General features: G+C 46.3%; 1 protein-coding gene across 4 annotated transcripts in view; it reads right to left on the bottom strand.

The window, feature by feature from the left end:
* LOC306981831 (formin-like protein 2) overlaps positions 1-25,741 on the bottom strand; it is a 42,201-nt gene extending 16,460 nt beyond the window's left edge. For all 4 annotated transcript variants that reach the window (XM_079581549.1, XM_079581548.1, XM_079581550.1 and 1 more), the window contains exons 1-13: positions 25,613-25,741; positions 22,663-22,746; positions 21,619-21,699; positions 18,930-19,006; positions 16,633-16,716; positions 13,068-13,211; positions 12,368-12,494; positions 9,295-9,371; positions 5,816-5,909; positions 5,019-5,093; positions 3,670-3,780; positions 3,438-3,587; positions 2,465-2,566 (exon numbers count right to left, since the gene is read on the bottom strand). In XM_079581549.1, the coding sequence (XP_079437675.1) occupies positions 2,465-2,566; positions 3,438-3,587; positions 3,670-3,780; positions 5,019-5,093; positions 5,816-5,909; positions 9,295-9,371; positions 12,368-12,494; positions 13,068-13,211; positions 16,633-16,716; positions 18,930-19,006; positions 21,619-21,699; positions 22,663-22,746; positions 25,613-25,729 (1,323 nt within the window). In that variant the 5' untranslated portion in view covers positions 25,730-25,741. The remainder of the gene's footprint in view (positions 1-2,464; positions 2,567-3,437; positions 3,588-3,669; positions 3,781-5,018; positions 5,094-5,815; positions 5,910-9,294; positions 9,372-12,367; positions 12,495-13,067; positions 13,212-16,632; positions 16,717-18,929; positions 19,007-21,618; positions 21,700-22,662; positions 22,747-25,612) is intronic.

The raw sequence follows: 25,741 nt of genomic DNA on the forward strand, positions 1-25,741 counted from the left end.
CCCCTCACGGCCCTCCTGTAACCATGGCAACCAGACAGTAGGGGTTGTGCGCTAGCGACTTCCGCATTCCATAAGTGAGTAAACCACTTCCGGTCACCGTGTTGTTTAATAGAGTTCGGGAATGTGACGTCATATCGCTAAGCATTATGGGATCAGCAGCCATTGTAAACTAATGTAGATTTTGGAAGTTAAAACACTGGAGTCATTGTTCACATTAAAACACTTTGACACCACAGTGAGTTAGATGTATTTACCAGCAGTGACTAACGGAGCTGTTCCACGGCTTTTTTCTCCACTTTAAAAACTGTTTTTAGCTAATATTAGTCAATGGAAATGTATGCTAACAGCTGCAATGATGGCCGATCTCCATGGCAACTGTAGACTTTCCCGAACTGTATAGGACCAAGAACTTTTGAGCAGCTGAAAACTCTGTCACTTGTTTTACACTTTGGAAAACGGGTCGAAATAGCTCCACTACGCAGAGCTACACAATCTTCTCTGCTCAAACGAGAGATTCCAGGAGTCAAAGTCGCGTATTTATTGAATGCTAACGCTTGTGGAGCCGTAGCTATCATTAAGCTAGCTTTAGCCGCCTCACCCGACACACTTTATTTATACTCATGCACTGCCCACGGACGTGTATTTGCATCGTCTGTGATCACAAACAACACACAAGAGCCAGTTTTAATAAAGTCTATTCAACAGAAGAACTGAGGCGTTATTGATGTAACCGGACTGTTACCGTGCTGTAGTTCTTCTGAAGATACATTAAGCCTGTTCTGAAGCCATTTCACACACACGCACACACACGCGCGCACGCGCGTGTTGTTGTTGGTTTGTTGTTGTGTTGTTGTTGTTGTTGTTGTGTTGTTGTTGTGTTGTTGTTGTGTTGTTGTGTTGTTGTGTTGTTGTTGTGTTGTTGTTGTGTTGTTGTGTTGTTGTTGTGTTGTTGTTGTGTTGTTGTGTTGTTGTGTTGTTGTGTTGTTGTTGTGTTGTTGTGTTGTTGTTGTGTTGTTGTTGTGTTGTTGTGTTGTTGTTGTTGTGTTGTTGTTGTTGTGTTGTTGTTGTGTTGTTGTTGTTGTGTTGTTGTTGTGTTGTTGTGTGACTGACCCGGATCTGCTCCAGCTCTTTGTTGGTTTGTTGTTGTTGTGTTGTTGTTGTGTTGTTGTGTTGTTGTGTTGTTGTGTTGTTGTGTTGTTGTTGTGTTGTTGTTGTTGTTGTGTTGTTGTGTTGTTGTTGTGTGACTGACCCGGATCTGCTCCAGCTCTTTGTTGGTTTGTTGTTGTGTTGTTGTTGTGTTGTTGTGTTGTTGTGTTGTTGTGTTGTTGTTGTGTTGTTGTGTTGTTGTTGTGTTGTTGTTGTTGTTGTGTTGTTGTGTTGTTGTTGTGTTGTTGTGTGACTGACCCGGATCTGCTCCAGCTCTTTGTTGGTTTGTTGTTGTTGTGTTGTTGTTGTGTTGTTGTTGTGTGTTTGTTGTGTTGTTGTGTTGTTGTTGTTGTGTTGTTGTGTTGTTGTGTTGTTGTTGTGTGACTGACCCGGATCTGCTCCAGCTCTTTGTTGGTTTGTTGTTGTTGTGTTGTTGTGTTGTTGTGTTGTTGTGTTGTTGTTGTGTTGTTGTGTTGTTGTGTTGTTGTTGTTGTGTTGTTGTTGTTGTGTTGTTGTTGTTGTTGTGTTGTTGTTGTGTGTTTGTTGTGTTGTTGTGTTGTTGTTGTGTTGTTGTGTTGTTGTTGTGTTGTTGTTGTGTTGTTGTGTGACTGACCCGGATCTGCTCCAGCTCTTTGTTGGTTTGTTGTTGTTGTGTTGTTGTTGTGTTGTTGTGTTGTTGTGTTGTTGTGTTGTTGTTGTTGTGTTGTTGTGTTGTTGTGTTGTTGTTGTTGTGTTGTTGTTGTTGTTGTGTTGTTGTTGTGTGTTTGTTGTGTTGTTGTGTTGTTGTTGTGTTGTTGTGTTGTTGTTGTGTTGTTGTTGTGTTGTTGTGTGACTGACCCGGATCTGCTCCAGCTCTTTGTTGGTTTGTTGTGTTGTTGTTGTGTTGTTGTTGTGTGTTTGTTGTGTTGTTGTGTTGTTGTGTTGTTGTGTTGTTGTGTGACTGACCCGGATCTGCTCCAGCTCTTTGTTGGTTTGTTGTTGTTGTGTTGTTGTTGTGTTGTTGTTGTTGTGTTGTTGTTGTGTTGTTGTGTTGTTGTTGTGTTGTTGTGTTGTTGTTGTGTTGTTGTGTTGTTGTTGTGTTGTTGTGTTGTTGTTGTGTTGTTGTGTGACTGACCCGGATCTGCTCCAGCTCTTTGTTGGTTTGTTGTTGTTGTGTTGTTGTGTTATTGTTGTGTTGTTGTGTTGTTGTTGTGTTATTGTTTTGTTGTGTTGTTGTTGTTGTGTTGTTGTTGTTGTGTTGTTGTTGTTGTGTTGTTGTGTTGTTGTTGTGTGTTTGTTGTGTTGTTGTGTTGTGTTGTTGTGTTGTTGTGTGACTGACCCGGATCTGCTCCAGCTCTTTGTTGGTTTGCATCAGCTGTTTCTCCAACTCCACGATCTTCAACATGGCCTCGTTCTCCACGTCCAGAACTCGCTCCGACATCTGAGGTCAGGAAGAAGTTCAAGTACTCGTAAAAGTATTTAAGTGTTAAGTAGTATAAGTACTGTGTTGAGGTCAGGTAGTATGAGTATAAGTATAAGTACAGTGTTGAGGTCAGGTAGTATAAGTATAAGTACCGTGTTGAGGTCAGGTAGTATAAGTATAAGTACCGTGTTGAGGTCAGGTAGTATAAGTATAAGTACCGTGTTGAGGTCAGGTAGTATAAGTATAAGTACTGTGTTGAAGTCAGGTAGTATAAGTATAAGTACCGTGTTGAGGTCAGGTAGTATAAGTATAAGTACCGTGTTGAGGTCAGGTAGTATAAGTATAAGTACCGTGTTGAGGTCAGGTAGTATAAGTATAAGTACCGTGTTGAGGTCAGGTAGTATAAGTATAAGTACCGTGTTGAGGTCAGGTAGTATAAGTATAAGTACCGTGTTGAGGTCAGGTAGTATAAGTATAAGTATAAGTACCATGTTGAGGTCAGGTAGTATAAGTATAAGTACCGTGTTGAGGTCAGGTAGTATAAGTATAAGTACCGTGTTGAGGTCAGGTAGTATAAGTATAAGTACCGTGTTGAGGTCAGGTAGTATAAGTATAAGTACCGTGTTGAGGTCAGGTAGTATAAGTATAAGTACCGTGTTGAGGTCAGGTAGTATAAGTATAAGTACCGTGTTGAGGTCAGGTAGTATAAGTATAAGTATAAGTACCATGTTGAGGTTAGGTAGTATAAGTACATAAGTATAAGTACCGTGTTGAGGTCAGCTAGTATAAGTATAAGTTCCGTGTTGACGTCAGGTAGTATAAGTATAAGTATAAGTGTAAGTACCGTGTTGAGGTCAGGTAGTATAAGTATAAGTATAAGTATAAGTACCGTGTTGAGGTTCTCCTCCAGCTCCTCCACTCGCTCCAGCGCTGCCGTCTTGGTCTCCGCGTCCTCCAGCAGAGTCCCCACATCAAACACGTTATCCAGGTACGCCTGGATCTGCACCTGCAGCCGGTCACTCTCTGTGTGCCTCAGCCGCTGAGCAACGCACCAAACACAACCATCAACCAGGCCGTCAACTGAAGCATCAAACACAACCCAGCTGCAGATGAAGCCTCACCTCCAGATGTTCCTCCAGGCAGAGCTTGGTGAAGTCGTACTGAAGGTGGACCCTGAAGTTCATGTCCTCCACAGAATGGACCACGATGTTAATGAACTGCATACAGGCCACCTGCAGGTACATATCAGGTACAGTTATATATGACATACATGTAAAATACATGTAACACACATGTACCACACATGTACCACACATGTACCACACATGTAACACACATGTACCACACATGTAACACACATGTACCACACATGTAACACACATGTACCACACATGTAACACACATGTACCACACATGTAACACACATGTACCACACATGTACCACACATGTACCACACATGTACCTGCAGGTCCATATCAGGTACAGTTACATATGACATACATGTAACACACATGTACCACACATGTAACACACATGTACCACACATGTACCACATATGTACCACACATGTAACACACATGTAACACACATGATAGACACATGTAACACACATGATAGACACATGTAACACACATGTAACACACATGTAACACACATGTAACACACATGTAACACACATGATAGACACATGTAACACACATGATAGACACATGTAACACACATGTACCACACATGTAACACACATGTAACACACATGTAACACACATGTACCACACATGTAACACACATGTAACACACATGTAACACACATGTACCACACATGTACCACACATGTAACACACATGTAACACACATGTACCACACATGTACCACACATGTAACACACATGTAACACACATGTACCACACATGTAACACACATGTACCACACATGCAACACACATGTACCACACATGTACCACACATGTAACACACATGTACCACACATGTACCACACATGTACCACACATGTAACACACATGTACCACACATGTAACACACATGTAACACACATGTAACACACATGTACCACACATGTACCACACATGTAACACACATGTAACACACATGTACCACACATGTACCACACATGTACCACACATGTAACACACATGTACCACACATGTACCACACATGTAACACACATGTACCACACATGTAACACACATGTAACACACATGTAAAACACATGTAACACACATGTAACACACATGTACCACACATGTAACACACATGTACCACACATGTAAAACACATGTAACACACATGTAACACACATGTACCACACATGTAACACACATGTACCACACATGTAACACACATGTAACACACATGTAACACACATGAACCACACATGTACCAAACATGTAACACACATGTACCACACATGTAACATATGAACTAAAGTCTGATGATCTCATAAAGGACGGACCAGGAAGTCGATGTTGTCGTCTTCATTTTTGAAATGTTCCATGAGTTTCTCGAAGCGCATCGTCTCAGAGCAAACCTGCAACAGACGAGACGTTACATGCATTACATGTTACACACGTTACACACGTTACATGCGTTACATGTTGCACACGTTACATGCGTTACATGTTACACACGTTACATGCGTTACATGTTACACACGTTACATGCATTACATGTTGCACACGTTGCATGCGTTACATGTTACACACGTTACATGCGTTACATGTTACACACGTTACATGCGTTACATGTTACACACGTTACATGCGTTACATGTTACACACGTTACATGCATTACATGTTACACACGTTACATGCATTACATGTTACACACGTTACATGCGTTACATGTTACACACGTTGCATGCGTTACATGTTGCACACGTTACATGCGTTACATGTTGCACACGTTACATGTGTTACATGTTACACACGTTACATGCGTTACATGTTACACACGTTGCATGCGTTACATGTTGCACACGTTACATGCGTTACATGTTACACACGTTACATGCGTTACATGTTACACACGTTACATGTGTTACATGTTGCACACGTTACATGTGTTACATGTTACACACGTTACATGCGTTACATGTTACACACGTTGCATGCGTTACATGTTGCACACGTTACATGCGTTACATGTTGCACACGTTACATGCGTTACATGTTACACACGTTACATGTGTTACATGTTGCACACGTTACATGCGTGACAAGGAGCGTGTTGTGACTCTGTCAGAGACTCACCGTCTTAAAGTTATCAAACGCTGACAGGATGATCTCATGACCTCCTCGGACCAAACACACGGCGGCCAAAAGCTCCAACACCAGAGCTTTAGTCCTGAAGGGAGAACCAGGTCATAAACACCTAAAGGAGGACTAAACCGGGACTAAACCGGGACTACACCAGGACTAAACCAGGACTAAACAGGGACTAAACCGGGACTAAACCGGGACTAAAGAAGGACTAAACCAGGACTAAACCAGGACTAAACCAGGACTAAACAGGGACTAAACCGGGACTAAACCGGGACTACACCAGGACTAAACTGGGACTAAAGAAGGACTAAACAGGGACTAAAGAAGGACTAAACCGGGACTAAACCGGGACTACACCAGGACTAAACCAGGACTAAACAGGGACTAAACCGGGACTAAACCGGGACTAAAGAAGGACTAAACCAGGACTAAACAGGGACTAAACCGGGACTAAACCGGGACTAAAGAAGGACTAAACCGGGACTAAACCGGGACTACACCAGGACTAAACCAGGACTAAACCAGGACTAAACAGGGACTAAACCGGGACTAAACCGGGACTACACCAGGACTAAACCAGGACTAAACCAGGACTAAACAGGGACTAAACCGGGACCAAACCGGGACTACACCAGGACTAAACTGGGACTAAAGAAGGACTAAACAGGGACTAAACCGGGACTAAACCGGGACTAAACCGGGACTAAAGAAGGACTAAACCGGGACTAAACCGGGACTAAAAAAGGACTAAAAAAGGACTAAACCGGGACTAAACAAGGACTAAACAAGGACTAAACAAGGACTAAACCGGGACTAAACAAGGACTAAACCGGGACTAAACAAGGACTAAACCGGGACTAAACCGGGACTAAACCAGGACTAAACCAGGACTAAACAGGGACTAAACCGGGACTAAACCGGGACTAAAGAAGGACTAAACCAGGACTAAACCAGGACTAAACCAGGACTAAACAGGGACTAAACCGGGACTAAACCGGGACTACACCAGGACTAAACTGGGACTAAAGAAGGACTAAACAGGGACTAAAGAAGGACTAAACCGGGACTAAACCGGGACTACACCAGGACTAAACCAGGACTAAACAGGGACTAAACCGGGACTAAACCGGGACTAAAGAAGGACTAAACCAGGACTAAACAGGGACTAAACCGGGACTAAACCGGGACTAAAGAAGGACTAAACCGGGACTAAACCGGGACTACACCAGGACTAAACCAGGACTAAACCAGGACTAAACAGGGACTAAACCGGGACTAAACCGGGACTACACCAGGACTAAACCAGGACTAAACCAGGACTAAACAGGGACTAAACCGGGACCAAACCGGGACTAAACCGGGACTAAACCGGGACTAAACCGGGACTAAACCGGGACTAAACCGGGACTAAACCGGGACTAAACCGGGACTAAACCGGGACTAAAAAAGGACTAAAAAAGGACTAAACCGGGACTAAACAAGGACTAAACAAGGACTAAACAAGGACTAAACCGGGACTAAACAAGGACTAAACCGGGACTAAACAAGGACTAAACCGGGACTAAACAAGGACTAAACCGGGACTAAACAAGGACTAAACCGGGACTAAACAAGGACTACACCAGGACTAAACTGGGACTAAAGAAGGACTAAACCGGGACTAAACCGGGACTAAACCGGGACTAAACCGGGACTAAACCGGGACTAAACCGGGACTAAACCGGGACTAAACCGGGACTAAACCGGGACTAAACCGGGACTAAAAAAGGACTAAAAAAGGACTAAACCGGGACTAAACAAGGACTAAACAAGGACTAAACAAGGACTAAACCGGGACTAAACAAGGACTAAACCGGGACTAAACAAGGACTAAACCGGGACTAAACCGGGACTAAACCAGGACTAAACCAGGACTAAACAAGGACTAAACAAGGACTAAACAAGGACTAAACAAGGACTAAACCGGGACTAAACCAGGACTAAACCGGGACTAAACAAGGACTAAACCGGGACTAAACAAGGACTAAACCGGGACTAAACAAGGACTAAACCGGGACTAAACCGGGACTAAACCAGGACTAAACCAGGACTAAACAAGGACTAAACCGGGACTAAACCAGGGCTAAACCAGGACTAAACCGGGACTAAACCAGGACTAAACCAGGACTAAACCAGGACTAAACAAGGACTAAACAAGGACTAAACAAGGACTAAACCAGGACTAAACAAGGACTAAACAAGGACTAAACAAGGACTAAACCAGGACTAAACAAGGACTAAACAAGGACTAAAAAAGGACTAAACCGGGACTAAACCAGGACTAAACCGGGACTAAACAAGGACTAAACCGGGACTAAACAAGGACTAAACCGGGACTAAACCAGGACTAAACCAGGTCTAAACCAGGTCTAAACCAGGACTAAACCAGGACTAAACCGGGACTAAACCAGGACTAAACCAGGACTAAACAAGGACTAAACAAGGACTAAACAAGGACTAAACCGGGACTAAACCAGGACTAAACCAGGACTAAACAAGGACTAAACCGGGACTAAACCAGGACTAAACAAGGACTAAACAAGGACTAAACAAGGACTAAACAAGGACTAAACAAGGACTAAACCAGGACTAAACCAGGACTACACCGGGACTAAACCGGGACTAAAAAAGGACTAAAAAAGGACTAAACCGGGACTAAACCAGGACTAAACCGGGACTAAACAAGGACTAAACCGGGACTAAACCGGGACTAAACCAGGACTAAACCAGGACTAAACAAGGACTAAACAAGGACTAAACAAGGACTAAACAAGGACTAAACAAGGACTAAACAAGGACTAAACCGGGACTAAACAAGGACTAAACAAGGACTAAACAAGGACTAAACCGGGACTAAACAAGGACTAAACAAGGACTAAACAAGGACTAAACCGGGACTAAACAAGGACTACACCGGGACTAAACAAGGACTACACCAGGACTACACCGGGACTAAACCGGGACTAAACAAGGACTAAACAAGGACTAAACCAGGACTACACCGGGACTAAACCGGGACTAAACAAGGACTAAACAAGGACTAAACCGGGGACACGGGGGTAAATGGGGACACGGGTGTAAATGTGGGACATGGAGGTAAATGTGGGACACAGGGGTAAATGGGGGTAAATGGGGACACAGGGGTAAATGGGGGTAAATGGGGGTAAATGGGGACACAGGGGTAAATGGGGGTAAATGGGGACACAGGGTAAATGGGGGTTAATGGGGGACACAGGTGTAAATGGGGGTAAATGGGGGTAAATGGGGACACAGGGGTAAATGGGGGTAAATGGGGACACAGGGTAAATGGGGGTAAATGGGGTAAATGGGGGACACAGGGGTAAATGGGCGTAAATGGGGGTAAATGGGGACACAGGGGTAAATGGGGACACAGGGGTAAATGGGGGACACCTGTTAGTGTCACTGACCTGGGGTTCCTGTTGTTGAGGCTCAGGGCGATCTCGTTGACGGCGTGAGGATGTGACATCACCATGTTGAAGCCGTACTGACCAATCACAGCAGAGGGAGGAGTTAGACAAAACTTATTTAAAACGATTTAAAATATAAAAGTACGTTCTGGTGGTTTGTTCAGACTTAAGTAAAAACTTCCAGACTCGTATGGTCTATACTTTATACTCGTTATACTCGTTATACTCGTTATACTCGTTATACTCGTTATACTCGTTATACTCGTTATACTCCGAGGTGTGGGCTCTCATTCGTCCATAAAAGCCTTTGAGAGACATTTTAGGAGAACTCGTCATTATAAAATCCTCTGTAAATTCAGTTTTGGCAAAGAAATGTCAGTCAAAGTCGTGTTTCTGTGACTAGATGGATGTTTAGGTCGACCGTCGAAGGATCCGCTTTTAAAGTCTGTTTAGATCCATTTATTACCTGGTAGTTGTGACAGTGACATAAGTGTCATACCTGGTAGTTGTGACAGGGACATAGGTGTCATACCTGGTAGTTGTGACAGGGACATAGGTGTCATACCTGGTAGTTATGACAGGGACATAGGTGTCATACCTGGTAGTTATGACAGGGACATAAGTGTCATACCTGGTAGTTATGACAGGGACATAAGTGTCATACCTGGTAGTTATGACAGGGACATAAGTGTCATACCTGGTAGTTGTGACAGGGACATAGGTGTCATACCTGGTAGTTGTGACAGGGACATAGGTGTCATACCTGGTAGTTATGACAGGGACATAGGTGTCATACCTGGTAGTTATGACAGGGACATAGGTGTCATACCTGGTAGTTGTGACAGGGACATAGGTGTCATACCTGGTAGTTATGACAGGGACATAGGTGTCATACCTGGTAGTTATGACAGGGACATAGGTGTCATACCTGGTAGTTATGACAGGGACATAGGTGTCATACCTGGTAGTTATGACAGGGACATAGGTGTCATACCTGGTAGTTATGACAGTGACATAGGTGTCATACCTGGTAGTTATGACAGGGACATAGGTGTCATACCTGGTAGTTGTGACAGTGACATAAGTGTCATACCTGGTAGTTATGACAGGGACATAGGTGTCATACCTGGTAGTTATGACAGGGACATAGGTGTCATACCTGGTAGTTATGACAGGGACATAGGTGTCATACCTGGTAGTTATGACAGGGACATAGGTGTCATACCTGGTAGTTGTGACAGGGACATAGGTGTCATACCTGGTAGTTATGACAGGGACATAAGTGTCATACCTGGTAGTTGTGACAGGGACATAGGTGTCATACCTGGTAGTTATGACAGGGACATAGGTGTCATACCTGGTAGTTATGACAGTGACATAGGTGTCATACCTGGTAGTTGTGACAGTGACATAGGTGTCATACCTGGTAGTTATGACAGGGACATAGGTGTCATACCTGGTAGTTATGACAGTGACATAGGTGTCATACCTGGTAGTTATGACAGGGACATAAGTGTCATACCTGGTAGTTATGACAGGGACATAGGTGTCATACCTGGTAGTTGTGACAGGGACATAGGTGTCATACCTGGTAGTTATGACAGGGACATAAGTGTCATACCTGGTAGTTGTGACAGTGACATAGGTGTCATACCTGGTAGTTATGACAGGGACATAAGTGTCATACCTGGTAGTTATGACAGGGACATAGGTGTCATACCTGGTAGTTGTGACAGGGACATAGGTGTCATACCTGGTAGTTATGACAGGGACATAAGTGTCATACCTGGTAGTTGTGACAGTGACATAGGTGTCATACCTGGTAGTTATGACAGGGACATAAGTGTCATACCTGGTAGTTATGACAGGGACATAGGTGTCATACCTGGTAGTTGTGACAGTGACATAAGTGTCATACCTGGTAGTTGTGACAGGGACATAGGTGTCATACCTGGTAGTTATGACAGGGACATAGGTGTCATACCTGGTAGTTATGACAGGGACATAAGTGTCATACCTGGTAGTTATGACAGGGACATAAGTGTCATACCTGGTAGTTATGACAGTGACATAAGTGTCATACCTGGTAGTTGTGACAGGGACATAAGTGTCATACCTGGTAGTTATGACAGTGACATAAGTGTCATACCTGGTAGTTGTGACAGGGACATAGGTGTCATACCTGGTAGTTATGACAGGGACATAAGTGTCATACCTGGTAGTTGTGACAGGGACATAGGTGTCATACCTGGTAGTTATGACAGGGACATAGGTGTCATACCTGGTAGTTATGACAGTGACATAGGTGTCATACCTGGTAGTTATGACAGGGACATAAGTGTCATACCTGGTAGTTATGACAGTGACATAAGTGTCATACCTGGTAGTTGTGACAGTGACATAGGTGTCATACCTGGTAGTTGTGACAGTGACATAAGTGTCATACCTGGTAGTTATGACAGGGACATAGGTGTCATACCTGGTAGTTGTGACAGGGACATAGGTGTCATACCTGGTAGTTATGACAGGGACATAGGTGTCATACCTGGTAGTTATGACAGGGACATAGGTGTCATACCTGGTAGTTATGACAGGGACATAGGTGTCATACCTGGTAGTTGTGACAGGGACATAAGTGTCATACCTGGTAGTTATGACAGGGACATAGGTGTCATACCTGGTAGTTGTGACAGGGACATAGGTGTCATACCTGGTAGTTATGACAGGGACATAAGTGTCATACCTGGTAGTTATGACAGGGACATAAGTGTCATACCTGGTAGTTGTGACAGTGACATAGGTGTCATACCTGGTAGTTATGACAGGGACATAGGTGTCATACCTGGTAGTTATGACAGGGACATAGGTGTCATACCTGGTAGTTATGACAGGGACATAGGTGTCATACCTGGTAGTTATGACAGGGACATAGGTGTCATACCTGGTAGTTGTGACAGGGACATAGGTGTCATACCTGGTAGTTGTGACAGGGACATAGGTGTCATACCTGGTAGTTATGACAGGGACATAGGTGTCATACCTGGTAGTTATGACAGGGACATAGGTGTCATACCTGGTAGTTCATGATGGCTCGCAGACACATGACGCAGACGTGAACGTCGTCTTTCTTACAGACAATCCTGGAGTTCTTCAGAGTCCGGCGGCTCGGCAGAGTGTTAGAGCGAGTCACTAAGGCTGAGCTGCGGAGCAGAGGACACAGTCAGAGCCGCCCTGAGGCAGAGGAAACACACACAGGTGCAAGATCCCCAGATTGACAAACTAAAGTTTCCACAGAACAGAGAGATTCTGAAAAGTTATGGTGAATTTTCCGTCTCTTTGCCTCAGGAGCTGAAGTAACAGTAGAAGTAAAAGTAAAAGTAGAAGTAGTAGTAGCAGGACTCGTGTTGCGCTGCTGTTTCCAGGTTGGGACGTTTTCCTGACTGTTTGGTCTATGAAGTGTGACAGACCGTCCGTCAGTGATCGCGGAGGAGAAGGTCCATCTCATGTCATCGCCATTTGGAAAATAGATCCATGTTTTTGCTAACGTTTGCTAACGTTTGCTAACGTTTGCTAACGTTTGCTAACGTTTGCTAACGTTTGCTAACGTTTTAGCTCGAGATATTCCACTGTCTCTGAGTCATCACAGAAATACATTATCTCTGGAGTTGAGCGACTTACTGTAGACGTAATCCGAGCTCAGCTGGTAAATAAATATCTGTACATCTATCTAGTAGTAGTAAAAGTAGTAGTAATAATAATAGCAGTAGTATTACCTGATGGAGTGCCTGGAGGCTCGCGGCGCAGTTGAAGAAGGAGAAGGTAAACTACACTCTCCCTGAATGTCTTCAATGGATCTGCTCCAGGGAGAATCTATGGACGACACCTCACTGCCTCCATCTGAGGACTCTCCATCGAACCTGAGGAACATCCCAGGAACATCATCAAACAGCTGCAAACATCTCCAGAAACACCACACGTCAGCACAATATGACAAAAAAAACTAAAGATGAACTCTGTCTGGATGATGTTTCTGCTTCATCTTAAAGGATTAGATGCTGCTTTGGTGTGAGTTACTTTTAGGAGGATCAAAATCTCCTCTTATCTCTGAGCCGTCACTGACTCTGAGCCGTCATTAACTCTGAGCCGTCATTAACTCTGAGGCGTCACTGACTCTGAGCCGTCACTGACTCTGAGCCGTCATTAACTCTGAGACGTCACTGACTCTGAGCCGTCATTAACTCTGAGCCGTCACTGACTCTGAGACGTCACTGACTCTGAGCCGTCATTAACTCTGAGACGTCACTGACTCTGAGCCGTCATTAACTCTGAGCCGTCACTGACTCTGAGCCGTCATTAACTCTGAGACGTCACTGACTCTGAGCCGTCACTGACTCTGAGCCGTCATTAACTCTGAGCCGTCATTAACTCTGAGGCGTCACTGACTCTGAGCCGTCACTGACTCTGAGCCGTCATTAACTCTGAGACGTCACTGACTCTGAGCCGTCATTAACTCTGAGCCGTCACTGACTCTGAGCCGTCACTGACTCTGAGCCGTCACTAACTCTGAGCCGTCACTGACTCTGAGCCGTCACTGACTCTGAGCCGTCACTGACTCTGAGCCGTCACTAACTCTGAGACGTCACTGACTCTGAGCCGTCACTGACTCTGAGCCGTCACTGACTCTGAGCCGTCATTAACTCTGAGCCGTCACTGACTCTGAGCCGTCACTAACTCTGAGCCGTCACTGACTCTGAGCCGTCACTAACTCTGAGACGTCACTGACTCTGAGACGTCATTAACTCTGAGCCGTCATTAACTCTGAGCCGTCACTGACTCTGAGCCGTCACTGACTCTGAGCCGTCACTGACTCTGAGACGTCACTGACTCTGAGACGTCATTAACTCTGAGCCGTCACTGACTCTGAGCCGTCATTAACTCTGAGCCGTCACTGACTCTGAGACGTCATTAACTCTGAGCCGTCATTAACTCTGAGACGTCACTGACTCTGAGACGTCACTGACTCTGAGCCGTCACTGACTCTGAGCCGTCACTGACTCTGAGACGTCATTAACTCTGAGCCGTCACTGACTCTGAGACGTCATTAACTCTGAGCCGTCATTAACTCTGAGCCGTCATTAACTCTGAGACGTCATTAACTCTGAGCCGTCACTGACTCTGAGCCGTCACTGACTCTGAGACGTCATTAACTCTGAGACGTCATTAACTCTGAGCCGTCACTGACTCTGAGCCGTCACTGACTCTGAGACGTCATTAACTCTGAGACGTCACTGACTCTGAGACGTCACTGACTCTGAGACGTCATTAACTCTGAGACGTCACTGACTCTGAGACGTCACTGACTCTGAGACGTCATTAACTCTGAGACGTCATTGACTCTGAGACGTCATTAACTCTGAGACGTCACTGACTCTGAGACGTCACTGACTCTGAGACGTCATTAACTCTGAGACGTCATTGACTCTGAGACGTCATTAACTCTGAGACGTCACTGACTCTGAGCCGTCACTGACTCTGAGACGTCATTGACTCTGAGACGTCATTAACTCTGAGACGTCACTGACTCTGAGACGTCACTGACTCTGAGACGTCATTAACTCTGAGACGTCATTGACTCTGAGACGTCATTAACTCTGAGACGTCACTGACTCTGAGCCGTCATTAACTCTGAGCCGTCACTGACTCTGAGCCGTCACTGACTCTGAGACGTCACTGACTCTGAGACGTCATTAACTCTGAGACGTCACTGACTCTGAGCCGTCATTAACTCTGAGCCGTCATTGACTCTGAGACGTCACTGACTCTGAGACGTCATTAACTCTGAGCCGTCATTGACTCTGAGCCGTCACTGACTCTGAGACGTCACTGACTCTGAGACGTCACTGACTCTGAGCCGTCATTAACTCTGAGCCGTCATTAACTCTGAGACGTCATTGACTCTGAGACGTCACTGACTCTGAGCCGTCACTGACTCTGAGCCGTCATTAACTCTGAGCCGTCATTAACTCTGAGCCGTCATTAACTCTGAGCCGTCATTAACTCTGAGCCGTCACTGACTCTGAGACGTCACTGACTCTGAGACGTCACTGACTCTGAGCCGTCATTAACTCTGAGCCGTCATTAACTCTGAGCCGTCATTGACTCTGAGCCGTCACTGACTCTGAGACGTCACTGACTCTGAGACGTCACTGACTCTGAGCCGTCACTGACTCTGAGCCGTCATTAACTCTGAGCCGTCATTAACTCTGAGCCGTCATTAACTCTGAGCCGTCATTAACTCTGAGCCGTCATTGACTCTGAGCCGTCACTGACTCTGAGCCGTCATTGACTCTGAGACGTCACTGACTCTGAGCCGTCACTGACTCTGAGCCGTCACTGACTCTGAGACGTCATTAACTCTGAGCCGTCATTAACTCTGAGCCGTCATTAACTCTGAGACGTCATTAACTCTGAGACGTCACTGACTCTGAGACGTCACTGACTCTGAGACGTCACTGACTCTGAGCCGTCATTAACTCTGAGACGTCATTAACTCTGAGACGTCACTGACTCTGAGACGTCACTGACTCTGAGCCGTCATTAACTCTGAGCCGTCATTAACTCTGAGCCGTCATTAACTCTGAGACGTCATTAACTCTGAGACGTCACTGACTCTGAGACGTCACTGACTCTGAGACGTCACTGACTCTGAGCCGTCACTGACTCTGAGACGTCACTGACTCTGAGCCGTCATTAACTCTGAGCCGTCATTAACTCTGAGACGTCATTAACTCTGAGCCGTCATTAACTCTGAGACGTCACTGACTCTGAGCCGTCATTAACTCTGAGCCGTCACTGACTCTGAGACGTCACTGACTCTGAGCCGTCATTAACTCTGAGCCGTCACTGACTCTGAGACGTCACTGACTCTGAGACGTCACTGACTCTGAGACGTCACTGACTCTGAGCCGTCACTGACTCTGAGACGTCATTAACTCTGAGACGTCACTGACTCTGAGCCGTCACTGACTCTGAGCCGTCATTAACTCTGAGCCGTCATTAACTCTGAGCCGTCACTGACTCTGAGCCGTCACTGACTCTGAGCCGTCACTGACTCTGAGACGTCACTGACTCTGAGACGTTGCAGAGACTTGGTCCAAACGCAGGATTTAAAGTGTCGTTACACAGTTATAACATCAGGATCCACTGCAGTGAACGGGAGTGATGTCGTAGTATCAGTCGTATATAATACTCAGTCGTATATAATACTCAGTCGTATATAATACTCAGTCGTATATAATACTCAGTCGTATATAATACTCAGTCGTATATAATACTCACGTGACTGCGTACTGAGCGAAGGACAGATATTCCACCAGGACGTCCAGACCTCTGTTCTCCTCGTTCAGGAACTCCCTCACCCACCTTTAATACAAGATTAACCAGTGTTAACTAAGCATTTACTACTGTTTAACTAACTCACCCACCTTTAATACAAGATTAACCAGTGTTAACTAAGCATTTACTACTGTTTAACTAACTCACCCACCTTTAATACAAGATTAACCAGTGTTAACTAAGCATTTACTACTGTTTAACTAACTCACCCACCTTTAATACAAGATTAACCAGTGTTAACTAAGCATTTACTACTGTTTAACTAACTCACCCACCTTTAATACAAGATTAACCAGTGTTAACTAAGCATTTACTACTGTTTAACTAACTCACCCACCTTTAATACAAGATTAACCAGTGTTAACTAAGCATTTACTACTGTTTAACTAACTCACCCACCTTTAATACAAGATTAACCAGTGTTAACTAAACATTTATTACTGTTTAACTAACTCACCCACCTTTAATACAAGATTAACCAGTGTTAACTAAGCATTTATTACTGTTCAACTAACTCACCCACCTTTAATACAAGATTAACCACTGTTAACTAAGCATTTATTACTGTTTAACTAACTCACCCACCTTTAATACAAGATTAACCAGTGTTAACTAAGCATTTATTACTGTTTAACTAACTCACCCACCTTTAATACAAGATTAACCAGTGTTAACTAAGCATTTATTACTGTTTAACTCCCTCACCCACCTTTAATACAAGATTAACCAGTGTTAACTAAGCATTTATTACTGTTTAACTAACTCACCCACCTTTAATACAAGATTAACCAGTGTTAACTAAGCATTTATAACTGTTTAACTAACTCACCCACCTTTAATACAAGATTAACCAGTGTTAACTAAGCATTTATTACTGTTTAACTAACTCACCCACCTTTAATACAAGATTAACCAGTGTTAACTAAGCATTTATTACTGTTTAACTAACTCACCCACCTTTAATACAAGATTAACCAGTGTTAACTAAGCATTTATTACTGTTTAACTAACTCACCCACTTTGACTTTGTCCTCAGGCAGTTTAGTCCTTACCCTTTGGTCCTCAGGGTGTTTAGTCCTTACCCTTTGGTCCTCAGGGAGTTTAGTCCTTACCCTTTGGTCCTCAGGGAGTTTAGTCCTTACCCTTTGGTCCTCAGGCAGTTTAGTCCTTACCCTTTGGTCCTCAGGGAGTTTAGTCCTTACCCGATGTGGTTGGTCCTCAGGGAGTTTAGTCCTTACCCTTTGGTCCTCAGGGTGTTTAGTCCTTACCCTTTGGTCCTCAGGGAGTTTAGTCCTTACCCGATGTGGTTGGTCCTCAGGGAGTTTAGTCCTTACCCTTTGGTCCTCAGGGAGTTTAGTCCTTACCCGATGTGGTTGGTCCTCAGGGTGTTTAGTCCTTACCCGATGTGGTTGGTCCTCAGGGAGTTTAGTCCTTACCCTTTGGTCCTCAGGCAGTTTAGTCCTTACCCGATGTGGTTGGTCCTCAGGGTGTTTAGTCCTTACCCGATGTGGTTGGTCCTCAGGGAGTTTAGTCCTTACCCTTTGGTCCTCAGGGTGTTTAGTCCTTACCCTTTGGTCCTCAGGGAGTTTAGTCCTTACCCGATGTGGTTGGTCCTCAGGGAGTTTAGTCCTTACCCTTTGGTCCTCAGGGAGTTTAGTCCTTACCCGATGTGGTTGGTCCTCAGGGTGTTTAGTCCTTACCCGATGTGGTTGGTCCTCAGGGAGTTTAGTCCTTACCCTTTGGTCCTCAGGCAGTTTAGTCCTTACCCGATGTGGTTGGTCCTCAGGGAGTTTAGTCCTTACCCTTTGGTCCTCAGGGAGTTTAGTCCTTACCCGATGTGGTTGGTCCTCAGGGTGTTTAGTCCTTACCCGATGTGGTTGGTCCTCAGGGAGTTTAGTCCTTACCCGATGTGGTTGGTCCTCAGGGAGTTTAGTCCTTACCCGATGTGGTTGGTCCTCAGGGTGTTTAGTCCTTACCCTTTGGTCCTCAGGCAGTTTAGTCCTTACCCGATGTGGTTGGTCCTCAGGGAGTTTAGTCCTTACCCTTTGGTCCTCAGGGAGTTTAGTCCTTACCCTTTGGTCCTCAGGGTGTTTAGTCCTTACCCTTTGGTCCTCAGGGAGTTTAGTCCTTACCCGATGTGGTTGGTCCTCAGGGAGTTTAGTCCTTACCCGATGTGGTTGGTCCTCAGGGAGTTTAGTCCTTACCCGATGTGGTTGGTCCTCAGGGAGTTTAGTCCTTACCCGATGTGGTTGGTCCTCAGGGAGATCTCCAGTTCCCTCAGGGTTTGAGTCGACTCCTGGACTCTCCTCCTGAACTTCTGCCAAACACAGAGCAGGGTTTTAGTTTCAGGGTTTTAGTTTCAGGGTTTTAGTTTCAGGGTTTTAGTTTCAGGGTTTTAGTTTCAGGGTTTTAGTTTCAGGGTTTTAGTTTCAGGGTTTTAGTTTCAGGGTTTTAGTTTCAGGGTTTCAGTTTCTTTAGTTTCAGGGTTTTAGTTTCAGGGTTTTAGTTTCTTTAGTTTCAGGGTTTTAGTTTCTTTAGTTTCAGGGTTTCAGTTTCTTTAGTTTCAGGGTTTCAGTTTCAGGGTTTCAGTTTCTTTAGTTTCAGGGTTTCAGTTTGAGGGTTTTAGTTTCTTTAGTTTCAGGGTTTCAGTTTCAGGGTTTTAGTTTCTTTAGTTTCAGGGTTTTAGTTTCTTTAGTTTCAGGGTTTTAGTTTCAGGGTTTTAGTTTCAGGGTTTTAGTTTCTTTAGTTTCAGTTTCAGGGTTTCAGTTTCAGGGTTTTAGTTTCTTTAGTTTCAGGGTTTTAGTTTCAGGGTTTTAGTTTCAGGGTTTTAGTTTCAGGGTTTCAGTTTCAGGGTTTTAGTTTCAGGGTTTCAGTTTCTTTAGTTTCTTTAGTTTCAGTTTCAGGGTTTCAGTTTCAGGGTTTTAGTTTCTTTAGTTTCAGGGTTTCAGTTTCAGGGTTTTAGTTTCAGGGTTTCAGTTTCAGGGTTTTAGTTTCTTTAGTTTCAGGGTTTTAGTTTCAGGGTTTTAGTTTCTTTAGTTTCAGGGTTTTAGTTTCAGGGTTTTAGTTTCTTTAGTTTCAGGGTTTTAGTTTCAGGGTTTTAGTTTCTTTAGTTTCAGGGTTTTAGTTTCAGGGTTTTAGTTTCAGGGTTTTAGTTTCTTTAGTTTCAGGGTTTTAGTTTCAGGGTTTTAGTTTCTTTAGTTTCAGGGTATTAGTTTCAGGGTTTTAGTTTCTTTAGTTTCAGGGTTTTAGTTTCTTTAGTTTCAGTTTCAGGGTTTCAGTTTCAGGGTTTTAGTTTCTTTAGTTTCAGGGTTTTAGTTTCTTTAGTTTCAGTTTCAGGGTTTCAGTTTCAGGGTTTTAGTTTCAGGGTTTTAGTTTCAGGGTATTAGTTTCAGGGTTTTAGTTTCTTTAGTTTCAGGGTTTTAGTTTCTTTAGTTTCAGTTTCAGGGTTTTAGTTTCTTTAGTTTCAGGGTTTTAGTTTCAGGGTTTTAGTTTCAGGGTTTTAGTTTCAGGGTTTTAGTTTCAGGGTTTTAGTTTCTGTAGTTTCAGTTTCAGGGTTTTAGTTTCTTTAGTTTCAGGGTTTTAGTTTCAGGGTTTTAGTTTCAGGGTTTTAGTTTCTTTAGTTTCAGGGTTTTAGTTTCAGGGTTTTAGTTTCTGTAGTTTCAGTTTCAGGGTTTTAGTTTCTGTAGTTTCAGTTTCAGGGTTTTAGTTTCAGGGTTTTAGTTTCAGGGTTTCAGTTTCAGGGTTTTAGTTTCAGGGTTTTAGTTTCAGGGTTTTAGTTTCTGTAGTTTCAGTTTCAGGGTTTTAGTTTCTTTAGTTTCAGGGTTTTAGTTTCAGGGTTTTAGTTTCAGGGTTTTAGTTTCTTTAGTTTCAGGGTTTCAGTTTCAGGGTTTTAGTTTCTTTAGTTTCAGGGTTTCAGTTTCAGGGATTCAGTTTCAGGGTTTTAGTTTCAGGGTTTTAGTTTCAGGGTTTTAGTTTCTTTAGTTTCAGGGTTTTAGTTTCTTTAGTTTCAGGGTTTCAGTTTCAGGGTTTCAGTTTCAGGGTTTCAGTTTCAGGGTTTCAGTTTCAGGGTTTTAGTTTCTTTAGTTTCAGGGTTTTAGTTTCTTTAGTTTCAGGGTTTTAGTTTCAGGGTTTTAGTTTCAGGGTTTTAGTTTCTTTAGTTTCAGGGTTTTAGTTTCAGGGTTTTAGTTTCTTTAGTTTCAGTTTCAGGGTTTCAGTTTCAGGGTTTCAGTTTCAGGGTTTTAGTTTCTTTAGTTTCAGGGTTTTAGTTTCTTTAGTTTCAGGGTTTTAGTTTCAGGGTTTTAGTTTCAGGGTTTTAGTTTCTTTAGTTTCAGGGTTTCAGTTTCAGGGTTTTAGTTTCTTTAGTTTCAGGGTTTTAGTTTCTTTAGTTTCAGTTTCAGGGTTTCAGTTTCAGGGTTTTAGTTTCTTTAGTTTCAGGGTTTTAGTTTCTTTAGTTTCAGTTTCAGGGTTTCAGTTTCAGGGTTTTAGTTTCAGGGTTTTAGTTTCTTTAGTTTCAGGGTTTTAGTTTCTTTAGTTTCAGTTTCAGGGTTTCAGTTTCAGGGTTTTAGTTTCTTTAGTTTCAGGGTTTTAGTTTCAGGGTTTTCGTTTCAGGGTTTTAGTTTCAGGGTTTTAGTTTCAGGGTTTTAGTTTCTTTCGTTTCAGGGTTTTAGTTTCTTTAGTTTCAGGGTTTTAGTTTCAGGGTTTTAGTTTCAGGGTTTTAGTTTCTTTAGTTTCAGGGTTTCAGTTTCAGGGTTTCAGTTTCAGGGTTTTAGTTTCAGGGTTTTAGTTTCAGGGTTTCAGTTTCAGGGTTTCAGTTTCAGGGTTTCAGCTTCAGGGTTTCAGTTTCTTTAGTTTCAGGGTTTTAGTTTCAGGGTTTTAGTTTCTTCAGTTTCAGGGTTTCAGCTTCAGGGTTTCAGTTTCTCAGAGTCTGACCTTCCGGGTCACGGCCGGGTCCAGGAACCCTCGCAGCTTCTGGATGTAGGTGTGAGGAGGGTTCTTCACCTGGAACCGCTCCTGAGGACACAAGCGTCATACCCTGGTTAGACCTGGTGTGTGTGTTGTGTGTGTGTTGTGTTGTGTTGTGTTGTGTTGTGTTGTGTTGTGTTGTGTTGTGTTGTGTGGTGTGGTGTGGTGTGGTGTGGTGTGGTGTGGTGTGGTGTGGTGTGGTGTGGTGTGTTGTGTGGTGTGGTGTGGTGTGGTGTGGTGTGGTGTGGTGTGGTGTGGTGTGTTGTGTTGTGTTGTGTTGTGTTGTGTTGTGTTGTGTTGTGTTGTGTGGTGTGTTGTGGTGTGGTGTGTTGTGTTGTGTTGTGTTGTGTTGTGTTGTGTTGTGTTGTGTGTTGTGGTGTGGTGTGGTGTGGTGTGTTGTGTTGTGTTGTGTGGTGTGGTGTGGTGTGGTGTGGTGTGTTGTGTTGTGTTGTGTTGTGTTGTGGTGTGGTGTGGTGTGGTGTGGTGTGGTGTGTTGTGTTGTGTTGTGTTGTGTTGTGTGGTGTGGTGTGGTGTGGTGTGGTGTGTTGTGTTGTGTTGTGTTGTGTTGTGTTGTGTTGTGTTGTGTTGTGTTGTGTTGTGGTGTGTTGTGGTGTGGTGTGGTGTGTTGTGTTGTGGTGTGTTGTGGTGTGGTGTGGTGTGTTGTGTTGTGGTGTGTTGTGTTGTGGTGTGTTGTGTTGTGGTGTGGTGTGTTGTGTTGTGTTGTGTTGTGTTGTGTTGTGGTGTGTTGTGTTGTGTTGTGTTGTGTTGTGTTGTGTTGTGTTGTGTTGTGTTGTGTTGTGTTGTGTTGTGTTGTGGTGTGTTGTGTTGTGTTGTGTTGTGTTGTGTTGTGGTGTGTTGTGTTGTGTTGTGGTGTGTTGTGTTGTGTTGTGTTGTGTTGTGTTGTGTTGTGTTGTGGTGTGGTGTGTTGTGGTGTGGTGTGGTGTGTTGTGTTGTGGTGTGTTGTGTTGTGTTGTGGTGTGTTGTGGTGTGGTGTGGTGTGTTTGGTCAGACCTGGTCACAGATGAGCTCCCACTTCTTCTCGTTGTCATAGGAACGAAGGAGACGAACTTTGTCCGGAGGAAGATTCATGGAGTTCTGGAACAGAGAGGATTCAGTCAGATGCCCCTCCCTCTGTAGGGTCAGGTGCCCCTCCCTCTGTAGGGTCAGATGCCCCTCCCTCTGTAGGGTCAGATGCCCCTCCCTCTGTAGAGTCAGGTGCCCCTCCCTCTGTAGAGTCAGGTGCCCCTCCCTCTGTAGAGTCAGGTGCCCCTCCCTCTGTAGAGTCAGGTGCCCCTCCCTCTGTAGAGTCAGGTGCCCCTCCCTCTGTAGGGTCAGATGCCCCTCCCTCTGTAGGGTCAGGTGCCCCTCCCTCTGTAGGGTCAGGTGCCCCTCCCTCTGTAGGGTCAGGTGCCCCTCCCTCTGTAGAGTCAGGTGCCCCTCCCTCTGTAGAGTCAGGTGCCCCTCCCTCTGTAGAGTCAGGTGCCCCTCCCTCTGTAGAGTCAGGTGCCCCTCCCTCTGTAGGGTCAGGTGCCCCTCCCTCTGTAGAGTCAGGTGCCCCTCCCTCTGTAGAGTCAGGTGCCCCTCCCTCTGTAGGGTCAGGTGCCCCTCCCTCTGTAGGGTCAGGTGCCCCTCCCTCTGTAGGGTCAGGTGCCCCTCCCTCTGTAGGGTCAGGTGCCCCTCCCTCTGTAGAGTCAGGTGCCCCTCCCTCTGTAGAGTCAGGTGCCCCTCCCTCTGTAGAGTCAGGTGCCCCTCCCTCTGTAGAGTCAGGTGCCCCTCCCTCTGTAGAGTCAGGTGCCCCTCCCTCTGTAGGGTCAGGTGCCCCTCCCTCTGTAGAGTCAGGTGCCCCTCCCTCTGTAGAGTCAGGTGCCCCTCCCTCTGTAGAGTCAGGTGCCCCTCCCTCTGTAGGGTCAGATGCCCCTCCCTCTGTAGAGTCAGGTGCCCCTCCCTCTGTAGAGTCAGGTGCCCCTCCCTCTGTAGGGTCAGGTGCCCCTCCCTCTGTAGGGTCAGGTGCCCCTCCCTCTGTAGGGTCAGATGCCCCTCCCTCTGTAGGGTCAGGTGCCCCTCCCTCTGTAGGGTCAGATGCCCCTCCCTCTGTAGGGTCAGATGCCCCTCCCTCTGTAGGGTCAGATGCCCCTCCCTCTGTAGGGTCAGGTGCCCCTCCCTCTGTAGGGTCAGATGCCCCTCCCTCTGTAGGGTCAGATGCCCCTCCCTCTGTAGAGTCAGATGCCCCTCCCTCTGTAGGGTCAGGTGCCCCTCCCTCTGTAGGGTCAGATGCCCCTCCCTCTGTAGAGTCAGGTGCCCCTCCCTCTGTAGGGTCAGATGCCCCTCCCTCTGTAGAGTCAGGTGCCCCTCCCTCTGTAGGGTCAGATGCCCCTCCCTCTGTAGAGTCAGGTGCCCCTCCCTCTGTAGGGTCAGATGCCCCTCCCTCTGTAGGGTCAGGTGCCCCTCCCTCTGTAGGGTCAGATGCCCCTCCCTCTGTAGAGTCAGGTGCCCCTCCCTCTGTAGAGTCAGATGCCCCTCCCTCTGTAGGGTCAGGTGCCCCTCCCTCTGTAGGGTCAGGTGCCCCTCCCTCTGTAGGGTCAGGTGCCCCTCCCTCTGTAGGGTCAGGTGCCCCTCCCTCTGTAGAGTCAGATGCCCCTCCCTCTGTAGAGTCAGATGCCCCTCCCTCTGTAGAGTCAGGTGCCCCCCCCCTGTAGGGTCAGGTGCCCCTCCCTCTGTAGAGTCAGATGCCCCTCCCTCTGTAGAGTCAGGTGCCCCTCCCTCTGTAGGGTCAGGTGCCCCTCCCTCTGTAGAGTCAGATGCCCCTCCCTCTGTAGAGTCAGGTGCCCCTCCCTCTGTAGGGTCAGGTGCCCCTCCCTCTGTAGGGTCAGATGCCCCTCCCTCTGTAGGGTCAGGTGCCCCTCCCTCTGTAGAGTCAGGTGCCCCTCCCTCTGTAGAGTCAGATGCCCCTCCCTCTGTAGAGTCAGATGCCCCTCCCTCTGTAGAGTCAGGTGCCCCTCCCTCTGTAGGGTCAGGTGCCCCTCCCTCTGTAGAGTCAGGTGCCCCTCCCTCTGTAGAGTCAGGTGCCCCCCCCCTGTAGGGTCAGATGCCCCTCCCTCTGTAGGGTCAGATGCCCCTCCCTCTGTAGGGTCAGATGCCCCTCCCTCTGTAGAGTCAGGTGCCCCTCCCCCTGTAGGGTCAGATGCCCCTCCCTCTGTAGAGTCAGGTGCCCCTCCCTCTGTAGAGTCAGGTGCCCCTCCCTCTGTAGGGTCAGGTGCCCCTCCCTCTGTAGGGTCAGGTGCCCCTCCCTCTGTAGAGTCAGGTGCCCCTCCCTCTGTAGGGTCAGGTGCCCCTCCCTCTGTAGGGTCAGGTGCCCCTCCCCCTGTAGGGTCAGGTGCCCCTCCCTCTGTAGGGTCAGGTGCCCCTCCCTCTGTAGGGTCAGGTGCCCCCCCTCTGTAGAGTCAGGTGCCCTCCCTCTGTAGGGTCAGGTGCCCCCCCTCTGTAGGGTCAGGTGCCCTCCCTCTGTAGGGTCAGGTGCCCCCCCTCTGTAGAGTCAGGTGCCCCTCCCTCTGTAGGGTCAGGTGCCCCTCCCTGTGTAGGGTCAGGTGCCCTCCCTCTGTAGGGTCAGGTGCCCTCCCTCTGTAGAGTCAGGTGCCCCTCCCTCTGTAGAGTCAGGTGCCCTCCCTCTGTAGAGTCAGGTGCCCTCCCTCTGTAGAGTCAGGTGCCCTCCCTCTGTAGGGTCAGGTGCCCCCCCTCTGTAGAGTCAGGTGCCCCTCCCTCTGTAGAGTCAGGTGCCCCTCCCTCTGTAGAGTCAGGTGCCCCTCCCTCTGTAGGGTCAGGTGCCCCTCCCTCTGTAGAGTCAGGTGCCCCTCCCTCTGTAGAGTCAGGTGCCCCTCCCTCTGTAGGGTCAGGTGCCCCTCCCTCTGTAGGGTCAGGTGCCCCCCCCTCTGTAGGGTCAGGTGCCCCCCCCCCTCAGACTCACCAGGGCGATGGAGAATCGTTCCTCCAGCTCCGCCGGGTCCGGCATCGGCAGCTTCACCGGCGCCGCTCGAGACCTGATCACGGCCAGCTGGCTCTCCATGCTCTCCGCGTTTCCCATGGCAACGGCTCG

Source organism: Gobius niger (assembly GCF_951799975.1).
Source record: "Gobius niger genome assembly, chromosome: 23".
Classification (NCBI taxonomy): domain Eukaryota; kingdom Metazoa; phylum Chordata; class Actinopteri; order Gobiiformes; family Gobiidae; genus Gobius; species Gobius niger.